The 18,622-nt window shown below is 54.6% G+C and overlaps 1 protein-coding gene across 1 annotated transcript in view; it reads right to left on the bottom strand.

Moving 5' to 3' along the window:
* Positions 1-484: 484 nt before the first annotated feature.
* Positions 485-18,622, bottom strand: part of KIAA1614 — a gene marked incomplete at both ends in the record, with an annotated part of 35,177 nt that continues 17,039 nt past the window's right edge. Inside the window, 6 exons of the mRNA XM_082832792.1 lie at positions 485-678; positions 5,342-5,526; positions 6,222-6,349; positions 9,319-9,580; positions 11,168-11,324; positions 13,147-14,657. Of these exons, the coding sequence (XP_082688918.1) occupies positions 485-678; positions 5,342-5,526; positions 6,222-6,349; positions 9,319-9,580; positions 11,168-11,324; positions 13,147-14,657 (2,437 nt within the window). The remainder of the gene's footprint in view (positions 679-5,341; positions 5,527-6,221; positions 6,350-9,318; positions 9,581-11,167; positions 11,325-13,146; positions 14,658-18,622) is intronic.

The raw sequence follows: 18,622 nt of genomic DNA on the forward strand, positions 1-18,622 counted from the left end.
AAAGGTGTCGAATGGGAGCTGGGAGAAATGAGACTGAAAAAGGCAGGCTCAAGGCCAATATGGCCGAGTACTTTCTTTGGCTCTGGAGTGGGAGGGGCTGGGGGAGCCCTTGACAGTGTGGGATGGGACCTGGGGGTAAGGCGATGCTCAGGGACCGACCGAAGGACCCACTGAATCTCTCTCCTCCCCCTGCCAACAAAGGTGCAGGAAGATGTTGACAACACCTCAGGCCTGGTCAGGGCGGAAGACCCATATCTTTTTCCCGGTTCTGCATAAATTAACATCCTCAGACAACATACACAAACAGGCTCCTTCCCTCTGCTAAAGTGGTCAGTCACAGAAGCCCTGCCGAGGCCCAAGGGGTTACGAGCCACCATGTTCATTTTCAGTAGACAAAGCAGCTTTATGTAGTGCATTCCCAGCCACCCCTGGGGCGGCTCAGAGTTTCCAAGGGGGTGACGGTGAGGGCAAAGGCACCTCTGGGTCACCGTGGGACAGGCCTCTGCCTCAGCACACGGATCGACAAGCTCTCCGAGTGGGCCAGGAGCTCCCTAATGTGAGCCAAGCCCAGCCCTGCAACCTTGGCCCCGTTCACCTCGAGGATCTCATCCCCCACTCCCAGCAGCCCCGAGTACAGCTTGGCCGTCCTCTCATCAGCCATCTCCTGCACGTAGAGCCCTGCAAAGGAGAACAGGAGAACTGACACAGGCAATCCAAATCAAGGACATGCAGCTCTGTGGAAGGCTCAGGTGGGTGCTGTTTGGGGTGGAGGGGGGGCAGGTGCTCATACAGGGCACTACACACACACACGCACACACGCACACACACACTCTCCCTCATTGTTCCACTTCACAACCGCAACTGGCCTTATAAATAGATAGTGTGCCCACCTCCATGGTATAACTTCATTTCTCTGTCTCCTCTTTTAAAATTCTCCTAATACAAATAATGCTTTAAGCTGTTATTATTCATGTATACCCCAGTGTGAATGAGCTAATCTTATCTTTTTCTGGGATAAGCTTTGATTGTAAAATAGGGAGGAAAATGTTGAAAAATTGAGACAAAGACCTACTACATGCCTGGCACCCTGCTAGGTGGGATTCACAAATAAGACCCAGCTGCTGCCCTCAAGTAGCTGGGGGGTGGATGGTATCACTGGAGTAGCGAACGTGGCTGAGGTCGAATCCAAACCTGGTTTGCTTCACAGGATTGTCTGGGACTAGCCCTGGCCTCAGTCTTCCTCGGATACAGTTCCTTACTTAGGATTCAGAGGCTTCTGGGCAAAAGCCCAGGAAACACAGAAATTCTTGCTGCGTGTTTAAAGTCATCGTGGCTCACTTTTCCCTTCTTCACACATACTCTCTCCCCTCAGTGACCTCAAGAGGCCCCACCTGGCTGGGACCATTCCCTGGGTCTCTAAGGTAGGGTGAGCCTGGGAAGAACCTGCTTCTCCTTTCCTGGGGTTCAATTTGAGGAACTCAGTGGAGCAGGCTCTGGAAGGTTCTGGAAGCCTCGAGCTGGGCTGGGCTCCCTCGCTACACAGTGCAGGATGGTCCAGCTGAGGGAGCCCCTCTTGCCTCAACTTCTGCTGAAAACCTTTCAAACTCTCCATCAGCTGCTTCCACCTGACAGTAAGGGAGCACAGGCTCTTCCAGGGAAAGCTGGGTGCCCTCCACCCGGACGCACTGAGCGAGCACAGGTGTGCAGAGCTCAGGCCCTTCCACAGGAGGACTGCAGGGTGGGGACCCTATGCCGCGACAGCCCCTGCAGGACTCACTCAGGTTAGCGTTGCCTTAAGCACCCTCGCTGCTCCCCAGCCTGGACTTGGCTGGCTGATTAGAAACATTAAGCAGCTGCCCATCCCTGACTCCCTGCTTCCTCTTCCTAAAATCAGCTTCCTTAGAAGGGACCTGAAAGAGCATCTCGTCTGGTCCCCCAGTCTCCAGCTGGAAGCCTTTTAAGATGTCTTGGACGAGTGGAAGGTCATCTTCTGGTCCGCTCAGCCCTGCAGGAGATTCTGGCCCCAATAGAAGTCAAGCTTTTCAGAGCCCACCCTCTGCAATTCGGGTTTGAAAGTGCATGGAAACCTCCTCTAAGGCACCTGAAGGTTTGCAGCTCTGGCTGTCGCAAATCCGATCTGTTGACATACTCCTTCTCCCTGTCTGACCTGCGGAACGGCCTCTCAGTGCTTCTTGGCAGAGCTGAGCCCTTCCTGCAAGGCCGGCTCCCTCCTGACAAGGTCTGTCTGCCATCTTGGCTGCACAGGGCTTTTCTCTCAGCCCTTGCCCTATCCTTTCCCTCTTCTTTCTGGGTTCTTTAACAGCTTGTCTGCCCTGTCTGCATGTTGGTGGCATGGGGAGAGGCAGGTAAGGAGGGCAGGGGTAGAGCCGGCAGAAACGGCTGCTGTACCGCAGAACATGCCAGTCGGGAGTGATGAGAAAACCCAAAAGAACGCAGCTGGAGGCCCAGACACTGCTGTCATGCCTGGGGTAGGTTTCACAACTGAAAGTCACGACACAAATATGACAGAAAGACTGCTATCGTAGGCATTTACCGTCTGCTGGAAACGGCCTTTGTTAAGGATGTATGATCTCTGTGTTGTACTCAATTAGAAGCAGAAGGCGAAGCCTGCTGTTCTCACATGCCTGTACAGAATCAGATGTGATAGCCAGCAAGTAACACCAGCATCTTGATGTTTTAGTGAGGAATGCAAACCCGCCCCAGCTCATGGCCCCTCTGAGGCCCAGGAGAAGTGACCCTTGGCTGCTGGAGCATGGCCTGTGGCAAGGAGGCACCAGCACCAGTCATGTTCCACGTGTGAGGGGAGCTCTGCGTGACATCCAGCAGCCAACTGCAGCGGCAGGAGCAGGGCACCAGCTGGGCAGGACAGGGAAGAGCCTGCACCAACTAGGTGAGGGGCATCCTGGGGAGCGGGCCCGGCCAGAGCCCAGGAAGCTCTTGGTCATTAGAGACCCCTGCCCATCAGCAGTCTATGACAGGGGAGGGGGGGAGGGGGTCCCACTGCCTGCAAAGGGGCCTAAAGGGACTTTTGGGGAGGATGGGGGGCATAGTAGAATGGCCAGTTGGGTATGATCTCACATTGACAGATGACGCAGATCATGTCTGCCCCCGTCTGGAGTTCTACTCCCGCAATACACATTCTTTTTCTGAAGAGGGAGGGGATGAAATGGGCCAGGCACTTTCCCATATACCTCAGTGAATGCTCCTTATGACTCTTCCAGGTAGGGTTTCATTAGCTTCATTTTACAAATTAGAGACCCGAGGCTCAGAGTGGGTAAGTAACCTGCTCAAGGTCACACAGCCAGCGGAGGCGCTGGAGTACAAACCACGCTGTCGTCCAGCTATGCCTGTATGCTGCCTCTCTGGGAGAGCCTGTCTCCCTCACCGAAGGAGAGAGGAAGCTGCAGGAACGGGCAGAGTGGCTAACAGGCTGTGGAGCACTTTGCAATGGTCAACATATGCTCACAACGGCCATCTCCCTGTGAGGAGAGACAGGCGCCCTCCTGAGGGCCAGAGTGGGGAGAAACTCATCCTCCCTTCCTCTCGCACTCATGTAAACTCCATCAGCCAACAGTCAGAACTACCTTCAAGTCAACCAGACCCCGGCCACTTCTCACCACCTCCACAGCCACCCCAGTCTAAGCCGCCACCACCATGTCTTCCCTGGACTGTTGAAATAGCCCTAAAACTGGTCTCCCTGGCTCCACCGTCACCCCACTAGGGTCTGTTCTCAACACAGCAGCCAGTGAGCCTGTTAAAGTGTTCAATCAGAGCACGCCAGTCCCTGCTCCAAGCGCCTGGCGGCTCCTGTCTCACTGGCAAGAAAGCCCCTTCCGACCTCAGCTCAGTCTCTCTCCCCCATTTCTGGGCTCAGCTGTCTCCCCACCTTTCTGCCCTCAGCTCAGTCTCTCCCCTTCACCCCTCTGTCCAGCTTGACCTCCTTGCAGTTCCTCCCACAGGCCAAGCTCATTCCCAGCCCTCAGGGCCTCGCACTGGCTGTTCCCTCTGCCTGGAACGCACTTCCCCAGACACCACATCGCCCACCCTCACTTCACTCCACTGTCTGTCTGCTCAGGGGTCTCTTCTCAGAAAAGCTGCCCCACCGGTACTCCCATACTCACTGCCCTTGGGCCTTATCCTGCTTTATTTGTGTTTGTTTCTTAGTACTCTTCGCCATCTGACATACATATAACACATTATATGTATATATAAAATATATAAATAAATATAAATAAACATATGTGTGTGTGTATATATGTATGTGTGTATATATATATATATATATATATATATATATATATATTTGTAGATACAGTCTAGCTCCCTCATGAGAACGTGCACTCCTGAGAATGAGGATTTTGTCTGTTCCATTTACTACTCTATCCCCAGTATCTACAACCACCTAGGAGGTGCTCACGTATATTGTTGAAAAAGGACTGATGGAACATACGCAAGAACTCGCTGTGTTCTGCAAGTCTGGCAGCAGGCAGATTTCAGCCAGCTAAATCATCTTGACCTAGGAGGTCAAAGCAGAGGACTAAACCCTCCGTGGCACAGCCCAGCCAGGGCAGCTTTGCGCGTGTCTTTCTGTGTCTGTCTCTCCCTTTCTTCCTCCTCACTCTCCTCTCCTTCCCACTCCTGCATGTCTGTCTTCCTTCCTTCCTCATCTCATCTGAGAAATATATGTCAAGGTCCCTTGCCCTGTGATGGATTCTGACCCACAGACCTTGGGGAAAGGCCTGGGGAAGTCATTTTGCCCTGAAAGATTCATGGGGCAGGGCTGAGAGCTGGCCAGAGTGCAGAAGGATGTATAGAGCCCCTCCCTGATCCTGCCGGTAATGAATCAAGACCCAGCAGGCCGCCCAGCCAGGGGCCTGGAGCCAGGATACATGTGAACATACCCGGCAGGAGCCAGCCCTGAGGGAGGGGCCTGGACGCACAGACAGGCAGGCACGGTCCTCGGTCCACGTGCCCAGACACACTCCACAGCTAGAGAAAGGGAACCAGTTAAACACACCAGCCACACCCAAGGGATCCAGGGAAGCAGCCAGCACGAACAACCTCCCTCAGGCTCTCCAGTGACAAGATGGCATTAAGATTCTGATTTCAGGATGGACAGAGGGACAGCGGAGCAAGCCTGCCACCTCTACCCCCTTGAGGGGAGAATTCCAGTCCTTTCTCTGAGAGGCGCTCTGAGTCCAGAGCTCACTCATCGTTCAGCCAAAGACAGGAAACGAAAATGACCACAGCCAGAAGGCACTGCAGTGATTTGCCAGGGCCCCAGGGCTGTGGAGCCAGAAAAGGGCGGGGGCGGGCCTACCTGAGTCCCGGCGTCCGTTCCCAGAGGCCACACAGAAGCCGAAAGTGCCCTCCGGGGAGCGCTGTAGCTGCAGCTGGCTCGTGCCGTCCGGGAACACCTCCACCATGCGGCCCACAGCGCGAGCCAGGCCCGGGGCACTCACGTCCTCCACGCTGAGGGAGGGCCGGGGCGGTGCCTTGGCTGGCCTGTGAGGGGCCGGAGGCGAGTGAGGGCAAAGAGAGCCAGCACTGGGGCCCAGCCCCTCCCTGGCTGAAAGATGGCGGATGCCACGAGCCAGGGCTGAGCCTGGCGGGTTCCCACAGCTGTCTGAGGCTCCGCAGAGCCCGCTGCAGACCCAGAAGCCCCTCCCCCAAGAGCAGTGGTTGTTCACCTTTTTAGGTGCAGAGATCTCTCTTGAGAATCTGCTGAAAGCTTTAATTCTACATAAAACTTCCAGGAGTTAATGGACCCCCTGAAGTTCCTCCATGGAGCCCCGGGTAAGAGCAGCTAGCCTAGCAGGTCTTATCAGAGAGGGTGGATTTCTCTAGGCAGGGTCACAGGGCGAGGGCCTCTTTGGGGGCCATGTCTCTGGATCTCCAGGAAGATCTTTAGCTGGGCTAAGGAAGCTCCCTGAACATTCTGATTTCAAAATGTAGAGGGACGGAGGAATCAAACCTTCCAACTCTACAGAAACCCCAACCCCTGTCCAGTTGCACAGGACAAGGGCACCGAGGAATGGGCTCCAAGACCCCTGAGGCAACTGAGGCACAGGTAGTCGGCCTCACTTTCTCTTTTAAAGGGACCCCCCTCGGGCCGTGCTGCTAAGGCAGGAAGGAGTTAAGCATATAACTCCACTGTCCATGCCCTGGGTTTACGCTCCAAACCACTTGCCCACTCTTACCTGTCAGCTGCATTGTGATGCCCTGGCTCCCCTACCAGGTAGAGGTTGGACCGGTCCACCTTGCCACTCAGCAGAGAATGGAGGTTCTGAAAAGAGGCAGCTTTCCAACGTTGGCGAGAGGGTGACACCTAGTGGGAAAGGCCCAATATTGCAGGTGAGAAAAGCCACCTGGCAAGGGCTTGACAGAGAGGGGACCCCAACCATGAACCTGAGAGCCTGCTAAGAAAGTAATGGCATAAGCTTTTGTTATTACTTCAAAGTGCTTAACAGGAATAACCATAACTTACTTAAGGAGATGGGCCTATGTAGGCGTTTTGAAGCTTCAAAGTAAAAAAAATTGGGGGCCGAAATAAAAACTGAATAGGGTAATGCTAATTATCTCACTTATTAAGAAAATCTAATTTTTTCCTTGATTATGAAAAAAGGGTGAAATCAATCACAGAATAATAAACACAATTGTAGAATTAAAATCTTAGTTTGTGATTCTTTAGTATCCCTTTTATGATTGCTGACGTTAAAAATTTTATCAAGTATGCACCTTAAAACGCTGTGCATTAAAAAGATGGACAAGACGAAAGTCCCTCAAGGAGTTCGCACCATGGTGGGGGTGAGGTGAGCATGGACAGGTCAAAAGCCCTAAATGCATGTTGTAAGTGTGAGGCTAGAAGCACGGACAACGCTGTGCAGGGAAGCAGAGACAGACTCAGCTCAGGAGGCTCCAGGGCACTGGAGGAGCTGACGCCTGGGCGGGGCCTGAAGCATGAGCTCTCCAGGTGAAGACGGAGGTGGGGAGTTCTAGGCAGAAGAAATAGCAGATGCAGACAGAGAGAGATGGGAGAAAGCACGGATGTTCTGGAACATACTCATGGTCTAGGTGGCTGGGCTGCAGAGGTGATGGGAGACAGGCTGGAGCCAAGGGGCCACACCCGGAAGGACCTTATTTGACCTGATGAGGAGCCACTGAGTGATGTTAATCAGAAGAGTTACAAGGTCAGATCTGTGTTCTAGAAACTGACCCAGTGAGGAGGCTATTCCAAGGGTGAGGGTGGGAGGCAGGAAGAGGCCGACTTTTAAACAAATACCGCACACATTATTTGTCACACTGGAAATCCCTGCTCTCAGGAAGATGTATTATCAAGAAGCTTAAGAGGGGGCCCTGACCTTGCCTCAGGGCTCCGGAGGGCCTCCTGGGAGAAGTCAACTCAGAATGGAAAGATAAGCAGGCATTCCCCAGGGAAACGGGGGAGGGGAGGAGGGAGGAGCCTTCCAGATGCAGGTGCAAAGGTCAAAGAGCCATAGCCACTAGAGGATGTGGGAGCAGCCCACGTGGCGAAGGTGCTCACTGCCCACTCAGAAGGGCAAAAGGAAAACCAAGCCAGGGCAGCAGCCATCCACCCTCTCACCACACACACCTGTCAATACAACAGTCTAACAGGAAGGTGTTCACCCTGAGACGTGTCATGAACACACCAGGCTGCGATGGAGTCTTCTTTCATGTTCTTTTTTCAGTTCTTGAACAATTCTTTCTGCTGCGCAGTCCTCCTGGCACTTGCTCCCACTCTTTCTTGGCCAGCTTACTTCCTAACTTTGCCCACTTGGCTTACATTGCCCATAACCCCTCTCCTACACTAATGGGCTGTCATTTCCCTTGGGCTTACAGAGATTGAAGCTTTGATGGCCATACATCCTGGCACCACGGCTCAGACACACTGGGGACAAATCTAACTTCATGAGAAAAGCAGCAAATTCCTGGAGCACAATGCCACTCTAGGCTTTTGTCCCCAGCTTGAGATGGCTTTGCTTTTGTTTCTTTGTCTTCCATTCATTCATCCAGCAAATATTTATTCTGTACGAGGTGCAAGACAACCAATGGAATTTTCATTCAGCCTGCGTTCTCTTCCCTGCTTCAGCCTGAAAAATGAAAGCCTCCAGTGCCCCAAACTGCAATCGCCTGCTTCGTTCTGCCCAGGGGAGGGAGCAGCGAAGAGAAGAATAGACATAATACCTGGAAACACCTGGATTAGAACAGCACTTCCAGAGACATAGCTGAGAGTTAGGTGCTACTGTTGGTTTGCTGTTGGTTTATCCTCTAGCACGTGGGAGGGGGGACTTTAGCAGGCGGCCCTGCATTCACTCACTCACTCACTCACTCATTCATTCACTGTGTATTGAGTATGTCTACCATACTAATCATCATACTAAATATTTGGAATACAAAGATCAAGTAGTGTCTCCGCAGGGAATCACATTCCACTGAGGGGACACAGAGAAAAGTTAAAATACTATGTGACAAGTCCCGTGAAGGAGGGAAGCACAGGATGAGAAGGGAAGACAGAGCAGAGGTGCCCAGCTCAGCCCAAGGAGGGACTGGAAGTGGCTTCCTGGAGAAGGCAGTGCCTTCAGTGTTGATGGAGGAGCAGACATTAGCAGGTAGAGAAAAGCATTTCCGGTGAAGGTTCAAAGTCAGACTGTGTGGCCTGATTACAGAACTGCAAAGTCAAGGATAAATGGGGTCAAGTGTTAGGAGAGTGATGAGATGAACGCAGTCAGATCACAGAAACCCTTTGGCAATGTCGAGTGACCTGAACTTTATCCTGGGGGTGATAAGGGACCAACAGCAGGTGTTCAACGAGGGGATGGCAAGGCCAGATTTGCACACTAGAAGGACCGCTCTGAAAACCACATGGAGAAAGACGGGGCAGGGATGCTCGCCAGGAGGCCGTTGAGGTGGTCCAGGTGGGAAGTGATCTGTGCTAGACTAAAGAGTGGCTGTGGCCATGGAAAAGGTTCCAAAACGATCAGGCAGTCGACACCAGGACTGGGCAGAGGTGGCAGAGTGAGGGCGGGGGTCTAGGATGAGCCCAGGCTCGGGCAGCGGGGTGGAAGGACAGAAGCTTGGGTGCTGCCCACTCCCACTGTGTGCAGGGAATCCATGTCTCACGGATGGACGGTGGGAACGCCAGTAGCTTCCCTTTCTCCACCTGGGACTCCTTGGGCAGCACCCGCAGCACTTCTTTCCTCCTTCCACCTTTCATTCCAATGGTGGCTACACCCCCACTGGCCTCACACACCCCTCGGCTGGGCCCTTGGGACTCACCGGATGCAGGGATTGTAACGATGGGGCTCTCTTCATTTTGGGGGCGCTGGTGTGTGAAGCCGGGCTGGGCGCAGGGGGCTGCAGCTGCTCCACACTGTAGCTGCGGGACTTGCCCAGCTTGGGCCTTGTGCCCTGACTTGTCAGGGCCAAGAAGAACTTTTTCAGCCCCAGGGTGGAGGAGATGCTGCCACTGCTTTTCTTGTTCTTGTCAGAAGGGGCAGCTGAGGGCAGGCTGGGTCCCACACTGACCCCTGGCAATGCTCTGAAACGCAAAGATGGACATGAGGTGGGTGGGAGAGGGCTGGAGGAGGCAAGGGCCCATCCTGTGTGCCCCAGATGGGCCCACACCACTGCCTCACGATGAAGTGACAGCCAGGCTGCAGAAAGGAAGGCCGCGCGGTTTTCTGAAGGATGCTCTGCTTGGGTAGACTTTAGGGAGAAGCTCAGACGAGACCCCTGGTGTCAACACTCAACTGTGGGTTCACTCAATCGTCCGTCCATTCAATATTTCTTCAGAACCTCTTCTAGGCCTCTTCTTGGCAGATCACTGGGGTATGTGATAAACATGACAGGCAAGACCCTTACTCTCGGGAGCTTACAAACAACAGAGTAGTAAACAAAGGAGAAAACCCACCAGCAACCGATCAACAGGGTGAAGTGGAGAGTGACACGGTGGCCGGGGAAGGCCTCTCTGAGAAGATGACATTTAAACCGAGGGCTGAACGGCAGCAAGGAGCCAGTCCTGTCGAGCCCGCAGGTGAGAATTCCAGGGCAAGGGAGCAGCTGGAGTCACAGCTCTGGGCAGGAAGAGACTCAGTGTGTGGTGGGTTCAAGGACATAATGGGGCCAGGTCCACAGGACTTCCAACATAATGAGCAAGGGGGGAAAGAGGGGTCAGATGGGGTCAGACAGGTGGGCCGAGGCCGGATTACACTGAGTGCTATAAGCCAAGGTAAGGGGTTTGAATTCTACTCCAAATGAGAGGAAAAACCACTGGGGGGTTTCAGCAGGAGAAATGACACCATTTAATTAAGGTTTTAAAAAGATACCTTGGACTGCGGAGAAGGAACTGCAGGGGCGAGAGGGAAGGCAGAGAGCAGGTAGGGACCATTAGATTTGTACAGGAAGAAGGAATGCACTGAGACCAGGAGAAATGCCGTCCAGGTGGCTGCAGGAGCCACCTGTGTGGATGGCCATGTGCTGTGTGTTTGCCGGGAGGAGGACCCGGGGAAGCAGCTTTTGTCGAGAGTGATTGAGACTTCCACTAGGCCTTTCAGGCATCCCAGTGGAGATGTTGGGGGAGCTGGATACACGAATCTGGAGTTCTGGGGAGCACACGGGGCTGGAGATCTGGCTTCAGTGGCATGTGAAGCTTTGGGCTACATGTCACCAGGAATGGTGCGTAGTGGAGAAGAGAAGGCCCGGCCAGAGGACCAGCTCACCAAGGCTCTGAGGCCCCAGAGCAAGGACTCAGAGCCTCAGTGCTGGAGGAGAGCATGGAAACATGAGTGCCGGGCTGTTTCCCAGCCCAGAGTCAGGAGCAAGTCCTCTCAGACGGAGAGCCCATCCTGGGTGCACCTCGAGGGCTGGGACTGTCTGCACAGCTGTGCCTAGCACAGTGCCTGGACCTTCAGACCTTTCAATGAAAGTACGAGCGAATAACCACATACACTAGACTGAACGGGGCTGGCAAAGGAGTGCTGGGGTGCCACGCTTGCACCTAGCCTAGGAGTCCCCCAAGGATGGGGAGTAGTCAGCTTATCACGCTGCCACTCCAGGGGGTCTCCTTCCCCAGCCAGCGCCCTAATCCCCCACCTCCTGCATCAGGGCTGTTGCTCCTGTCACTCACCGGGATGACACATGCCCTACAGAACTTGGCTCTGTCCTCTGCAGGCCGCCCTCTGGTTCCTGGCCGGACTCTGTCTCCTCTGAGGCCGGGGAGAAGGTGATGCCCATGGAGCTGATGGTGCCAACAGCTGCTGAGGCGAGACAGCCCTGGAGTCCTCCTGCAACAGCCACAGCATCCCTCCTGTGTCACTGATCCATCCCCATGGGTCATGGGCAGGGGGCAGTCGTTCCCAACCCAACGACAAAGGCAGGAGAGCCAGAGGAAGATGGAGAGAAGTGGGAGCCCCACGAGAGCAGTGGAGGCAGTGGTGAGACACACGCCAAGCAGGGAGGGGTATTATTTCCTGCTGAACCCCATCACCCCCAGCACAGCACCTCGTGCACAGCAGATGAGAAATAAACATCTGTGAAATGAAGGGCTGCTTGTGATAAGCCGTGTCCCTCCTATATCAAGAGATAGTTGGGGTGGGGGGCGGATTTTGTATTCCTGGGACAAAAGCCGCAAACTTGCTGGCTGTGACATCTAACAGCTAAACGATAGCCACCGTTTTTGGAGCACGTGTGAAGTTCTAGACAATGAGTTAAATGCCCTACAGAGACTATTTCATGGGTTCCTAGATGGGTCCTATCATTCTTCTCAGGTTACAGAGGAGGAGCCCAGGACCTCCTGGCTAATGAGAGGAGGAGCCTCACCTGGCCCTCTGCTCCAGGTCTCGAGCAGGTGAAGGCCAGGCTGCCCAGAAAGGTCTGCAGCTCTCAGAATAAACGCCCCGTAGGAAGTGGGTAGGGGCAGCCAGCAGCCAGCCCAGAGCCTGCCCGACAGAAGAAAACCACACCTCAGCACAGGGCAGGCGGGAGCTCAGGGTGGGGCCTGCTTCCTCAAGGTTCGTGTGAGCAAGGGAGGGAGAGGGAGAGTGTGTGCTCCCCGCGTGTAGTGGAGCGTGTGGCCGGCACACCCGGGGCAGGGCAGGGGGGCGCTCGGCATCCACGTTCGCAATAAGGTCAGTGAGGCCGTCACCTCTCTGCCCTCTTCTCCTCCACTCTGTTTCCAAGCCCTGGTCCCCCCCCCACCCCCCCGAGCCATCACAGCCCCAGGGCTGCCAGAGCCGCGGGCACGGGAAGGCAAGGCTGTGTACGTCGGGCCTGTTATCTCTGCCTAAGAGTGAGCGGCTGAGCTGCTCACCACAGATCACAACATTGGGGATCACAGCCCAAGGGCCGCCAGTGCTCAGGATTTGCCCATATAAGGACCCCTTCCAAGGGCAGAGGTGATACCCTCTATCCTTCAGCAGCCTTTGCTGATGAAACCTAACAGCCTGCCCAGCAGGCTCGGGGATCTAGGAGGGCTCGGGCACCAGAGAACGATCCCAGCACTGTTTGTAGGAGCTCTGCCCACAGGGTACCCGGACGGCACATCTGCTTCGCCACATGGAGGAGGCCTCGAGGGCTGGATTCCTGCTGAATTACTTCATTTATGCATCCCCCACAGGGCCTAGGATGGCGCCTGGCCTGTAGCAGGTGTTCAGTCAATACTGAATGAATGAATGAAAGGACGACCTTCAAGCAGAAGGACCTTAGCCGTGTGATTATTTGGCGTTTGCTGCTCTTAGTAAGTCCTGGAGCTGCTGCTTCTTCCTGCTCTGTCGGTAGCAAAATTCCCTTAAAGCCCAGGCCTCTGGCAGCCACAGAGCTTGGAGCTCCTGTACACACCTCAGGGCTCCCACTACCGCCGCCCCCAGGGTGAGCCGGCTAATCCGCCTCCAGGCTGATGTGGAATCCTGTACCAGCCCACGGACCCCGCCAGCTTCCCCAACATTCGCCGCGGCTCTGGGGGCTCCTCGGGGCTGCTATAGGAACGGTGCCTGGGTGTGTCATCTATGAAGATGAACAGTAAGTGAAGACTCGGAGTGCCTGGTGGGCCACAGACCCAGCCTGTGGCCTCTGGTCTAGGGCCGCCCTAGCCCCAGGGGAGTCCCTTACCATCTCCGTGGTCCTCCGGCGGCACTGCAGGCTTCTGGCTGTAGGTGCCCTTCTCCCCACTGCCCGCGAGGATGGTTCCTCCCCAGGGCTCCTGCAGCCCCTGGGGCGTGCTGTCGTTGCAGTGACCGGTGGACGGGGCCCGCAGGGGGTGCGTGACACAGGGGCTGCGGGGCTGGGGCTGCGGCCGGGTGAGCTCACAGGCCCTGGGAACTACGCTTCTGGAAGAAGGCACGGAGGTGTCCATAGGCTCTCCCTGGTCACCCGGCCTGCGAAGTCCAGCCAGGGCTGCCTTCCTGTGAGACACAGGGGAGGTGGTTTTCTTTGAAGAGGGAGGGGTCGGCACCCAGCCTTCAGGGGAGAGGGAAGCGGTTGGCTGCTGGGCCTGGTGGGGGGCAGAGGGCTCTGTGTGGCTCTGATTCGGGGAGTCAGTTCCCAGAGACTCTTGGCTGTCTACAGCCTGGGCTTGTCTGCCTGGCCCCGAGGAGCCCACCTTCACGGAAGAGGCGATGGCATAGGCTGTCCGGGAATCCACGGGCTGAGCCCAGTGATTTTCCAGCCCTGGTCCAGGCTGGGACCCCAGGGAAACCCTCTTAGAGTCCTGGACAAGAGGCTTAGAGAAAGCATCTTCTCTGGGGAGCAAAGTCCCCTCAGGCGTCTGTCCCATGCCTTCTGTCACCTCATCCAACACCTCCACTAGCTCCAGCCCAGGCAGGTAGTGCGGGGCCTGGGGGCTCCGGAGTGGCCCCATTTCAGCCTTTTGGAACCACCTGTGGCCTCCCCGAGGCCTGGAGGCCCGCAGACGGGGGCTGCTGCCGCGGACCCTACTGGGCTGGGAGGTCCCGGCCTCCTCACTGTCGGTCCTGCAGCTGTCGGAGGTGTCCGTGCTGTCCAGGGCCGAGTCTACCTCCTCGGGGCGCGCCTGGCCCCCGATGTGCGTCTCCCGGATCCACTCGGTGTGGAGTCTGGGCTCGGCAGGGAAGAGTCGGAGGGGGCCGCCCAGGCCCCGAGGGCTGCGGGGCTGCACCATCGCTCCCTCCATCCCGCAGGCGGCTTCGCGCTCCCGGAGGACCCTCGGGTCGGGGGCGATGCAGTGGCCGCAGGCTCGGCACCTCCTCTCGCTGCCCTGAGTGGGAGGCGACACGGGAAGGCCCCGGGGCTCCAGCCCGCCCAGCAGCGGGTGGAGAGACCCTGCGCCCGCGTCCTGGCGCCGGCAGCCCCCGTGGACGTAGTCGGCCAGGTCGGGCTTGGAGCGCAGGGGGCCCTGGTCCGCCGGCTGCAGCGTGGTGCTCAGCACCTGGCGCTGACGCTGCTGCAGCCGCTCGAGGTAGCGGGACTCGGCGTCGCGGGCTGATTCATCCTCAAAGCGGACGTGGGATGGGGAGGCGGCCCGCTTCGGCCACTGCCCGCTGCTGGACTCCCCGCTGGAGGAGTCACTCGTGTTCCCGTTCTGGAGGTTGTCTCTGCAGGCAAGGGTCATCCTCGGGTCCAAGGCTGGGCTTTTCCGCCCATCTCTGATGGGGAGGCGGGAGGAGACAGGTCACGGGCAGAAAGAGGGGAGGAAGGTACAGACTCCCCGCTGGGCACCCACCAGCCCCGCTCCACCGTGGGGTACAGTCTCCCACTGTGCTCAGTGGAACTACAACCCAAAGTTGCCCCCAGTCAGGCTCCTCCGGAGTCGGGCAGCAAAGCAGAGCAGCTTACAGGTGCATCCTGCTCCTGAACACAGCGCTAAGCAAGGTGAACACAACCTTCTGCACGTTTGGCTCTCCCTCTGCTGCCTGGCTCAGCCTGAGTTAAGATGAAACACTGTTAAACTCAGGATTGTAAAGAAGGATGATACCGAAGTCCTCGTGCGTGCGTGCGTGTGTGTGCGTGTGTGTGTGTGTGTGTGTGTGTGTTTAGGAGAAGTGAGCCTGGCCATCATGGGCATCTGGTGAATTGTGATGAATTGTGGCAATGCTGTATTTTTTATAAAGGTTTAATGGGAAGAGCATACTTCAAGTCTCCATGGAGACTGTGTAGGACCTGCAGTCAGTGTTTCTAAACATTCCTGCTCTCAAAAGTATCTACTCAGGGATCCTAATCATCTTGCTTGGACAAAATTTAGACAGAGTGACACTGGTGTTTCTTCTTGGTCTCTCCACCTTGTCTGTTCCAACACCCGCTCCTGTACCTGCCCCTCCCCAGGCCCTCACATACATGCTTGCCCCGAAAAGCTGTGATGACAATTACTGTGCTAGGAAGAGTCCTCAACCTTTGGTCTGGGAGACACTGTGGCTGGTGGTCAAGTCCTGCTCAGCTCAAGAAAATACCTGCACAACTCTCACACTGGGCCTCTTAGAGCCAGGCAACCTGAGGTTCAGACCCCTGTGCAAATGGACCCAGGCCTACAGGTCATTTCCCATCAGAGACCACCTAAGTAAAGACAGTGCTCCTCCCTTCCTTTCGCAGCAGCACCTCCCCACCAATCTACTGCTGAGTGGCTGGGATTCACATCATTCCTGACATTTCTCACTTCTTTGTCACTCACGTTGGACCCCTGCAGTGGCCTCTTATTCATTGGTCCTCCTGGAGCAAAGCTTCATCACACATCTCTCAAGGGGGACACAGGATCAAGTTCACCGTCTTTGGGGTAAAAATACAGGCCCTCCACATTCCTCTCTGCCTTCCTCTCCAGCTCTGTCCCCCACCACCCACTTGTAAGGCCTCCACCCCATCTACCTCATGCAACCCTCCTGCCCCTGTCTCCTGAAATGCTTCTTCTTAACCTGACTGCATTTGGTTCCTAGGTATTAAATCTTACCTGTGTACAGAGACCATGTGTGGTGGTTAATTTGATGTGTCAGCTGGGCTGGGCCATGGTCAAACATTATTATACTCGATCAAACACTATTCTTGATGTTTTTGTGAAGATGTTTTTTTGGATAAGATTAATATTTAAACTGGTGGACTTCAAATAACGCTGATCACCCTCCATGGTTTGATGGGCCTCATCCAATCAGTTGAAGGTCTTAATAGAACAAAGACTGATCTCCTCTGAGCAAGAAGGAATTCTGCCAGCTGACTGCCTTTGGATTTGAGCTGCAGCTCTTGCCTGGGTCTCAAGTCTGACAGCCTACCCTACAGACTTTGGACTTTAAAGCTTCCATGATACCATGAGCCAATTTTTTTAAAATAAATTTTTCTCTCCATATATAAACACACATCGTGTTGATTCTTTCGCTGGAGAACCCTGACTAATATACATCTTGATGGTGTCTCCTCCTCTGAATACCCATGCCATTCGTCATCAGAGACTCAGACGATGTCAGGGCTGGAAGGGACTGCCATGACCACGTGACCCCTCCTCGTTTCTACAAAGGAGAGGCCACACAAGACCAGTTCCTGGGCTGACCAGCACCTGAACAGCTGGGAAAGGCAAGTTGCAGGAATTTTTTCTCCCTCACGGAGCCACGAAAATAGAACTAGACATTGACCATGCTAGTGGTCAAGTGCTGTCTGGAGACAGGGGCCTGGATTTTAAAGACCTGCTACTTCTTTCCAATTACCGAGAAGAGCACCCATGTAGACAGTTATCTATGCCGGCATACTTTATGTGTTACGTTACTGCTTTCAGTCCTCAGAGCGCCTACAAAGGCTTCCCTAACTATACCCTATTCCTAGCACATTTTGTTCAAGCCTGTCTTGACACTCCAACTTCTTATAAATGAAATGTATGTGAGTGATTGGTTGATTTACTAATCCTTCCTCTAATTGGATGCTTCTGGAGGAAGGATGCCAATGCTCTCAGAAAGGCTGCCTTAATGTGAGTTCCTTCCTCACCAAATTCACAGCTGCAACAGAAAGACAGATGTGGTATGCAATTAAAAGGAAAAGTGTTCAGACACTAGCAGGACGAAAACATCCATGTTTAACAACTACTGTTAAAACATGCCAACCAGTGGGGAGAGCAGCCACTGAACTGGTTGATTTCTCTAACTATACATGGCATTGACTGGACTGGACAGTGTGCTCTTCCAGGCTGTGCTTTCTGTATGGATAAATGGTCTTGCCTGTCTGACTCAGGTGAACATGTGTTCGCCTGGGCTCTGAGGGTGTCACTGGCCATTCCTAATCATCCCCCTCCCTGGCTGCCGCGATAGCCAAGCCACTGACTAGTCTCATAGCCCTGATGGGTTGGAATGATCTGGATCGCAGATGGCGTGGACTATGATGTATAGCAGCTACCCTTGGGGGTCATGGGATAGAATGAGAGGTCAGAGTTAAATTGTCCAAGACTGATTCCCTGCAAAGCTCCGTGGCAACCAGCTAGGGCTGAGAGCTTAAGGCACTCACTCACCTGTGCCATGTCAGATCACTACAACCTCAAATCTTGGACCCCAGGCCTCTGGTCACACCAGGAGAGGGGCTGGTGCTCACCCAACCGTGACTGCTGAGCCGGTGGAATAAAGCTAGAGCCAAGGTCCTGCTGCGTCATACTGCATTGTACCCTAGGTCCCGATTCACACCAAGGAGTGGGGTGAGTACTTCTTAAGTCAGGCAGCTGAAAAGTGCCACAGTGCAAGCTCTGGGGGCCTTCCTGGAGCCTGACATGAGGTGTTCACCAGGTGTTTATCCTGCCCTGGGATGCAGTGGGCAGTGGGGGACTGCACACCTGCCACCACTCCTGACTCCAGCATTTCCCAATGGGTGCTCCTCCAGGAGAATTTTTTTTAAAAGAACTACTGCGAAGCAAGTGGGTCTTGCCTGCTTTGAGATCTGAGCAGATGCTGTGCTTGAAAGGGCTGCTCTGAGGAATACTGAGGCATTGTCAGTCATCCTGTTTCCTGGAACCCATATGCACACAAGGCCATCTTATCACTAGGCCCAAGAGCTGCAGTACGTGGGAGCCACGATTCTTCCAGGGCCCACGAAAATGTGTTAGGTTCTCTTAATGTCAAAAGAGAATAAATAAATGCACTTTTAAATCAAAGAAAACATTCTCAGATGTAATATTAATATATTCACCTTTAAGCCAGCGTGGTCATAAAATATAATTTTTAACTTTGTTTGTGGAGGAAGGAGCCCACAAAGGCAAGAGTGCCTAGGGCTCCCAAAAGTCATACCGTGGGCTTGCATTTGGAGAGGGATTTGTGGCTGAGATGTAAAGCTCCTGAGTAGGCTCGCCCCTGGTGAGGAGGGTACAGCGTCTCTCTGCTTGTCTCAGCATGGCTGGGGAAGTCCCTCTGATCCCCCTGCTTGTGACAATTCTCTTTAAGTGACTGTGAAGCACTGCAGTGCCCTTGCCACCTAGGACCCCATCTGCACCTGCATCTCTTGAGCCTGTCAGGATCTCAGAAGGGGCTGTGAGATAATCACTCTGGTGGGCTCACTGTCCGTGTGGGGTTCCTGGGTCAGCTCTCCAGAGCATTTTTGCCCAGTAAAGGAAGGCTCTAGGCAGAGAAACAGCATCACCTCACCCCCCAGAAACAAGAGG

The sequence above is a fragment of the Leucopleurus acutus genome, assembly GCF_964270905.1.
Source record: "Leucopleurus acutus genome assembly, chromosome: 2".
In the NCBI taxonomy this organism is placed as follows: domain Eukaryota; kingdom Metazoa; phylum Chordata; class Mammalia; order Artiodactyla; family Delphinidae; genus Leucopleurus; species Leucopleurus acutus.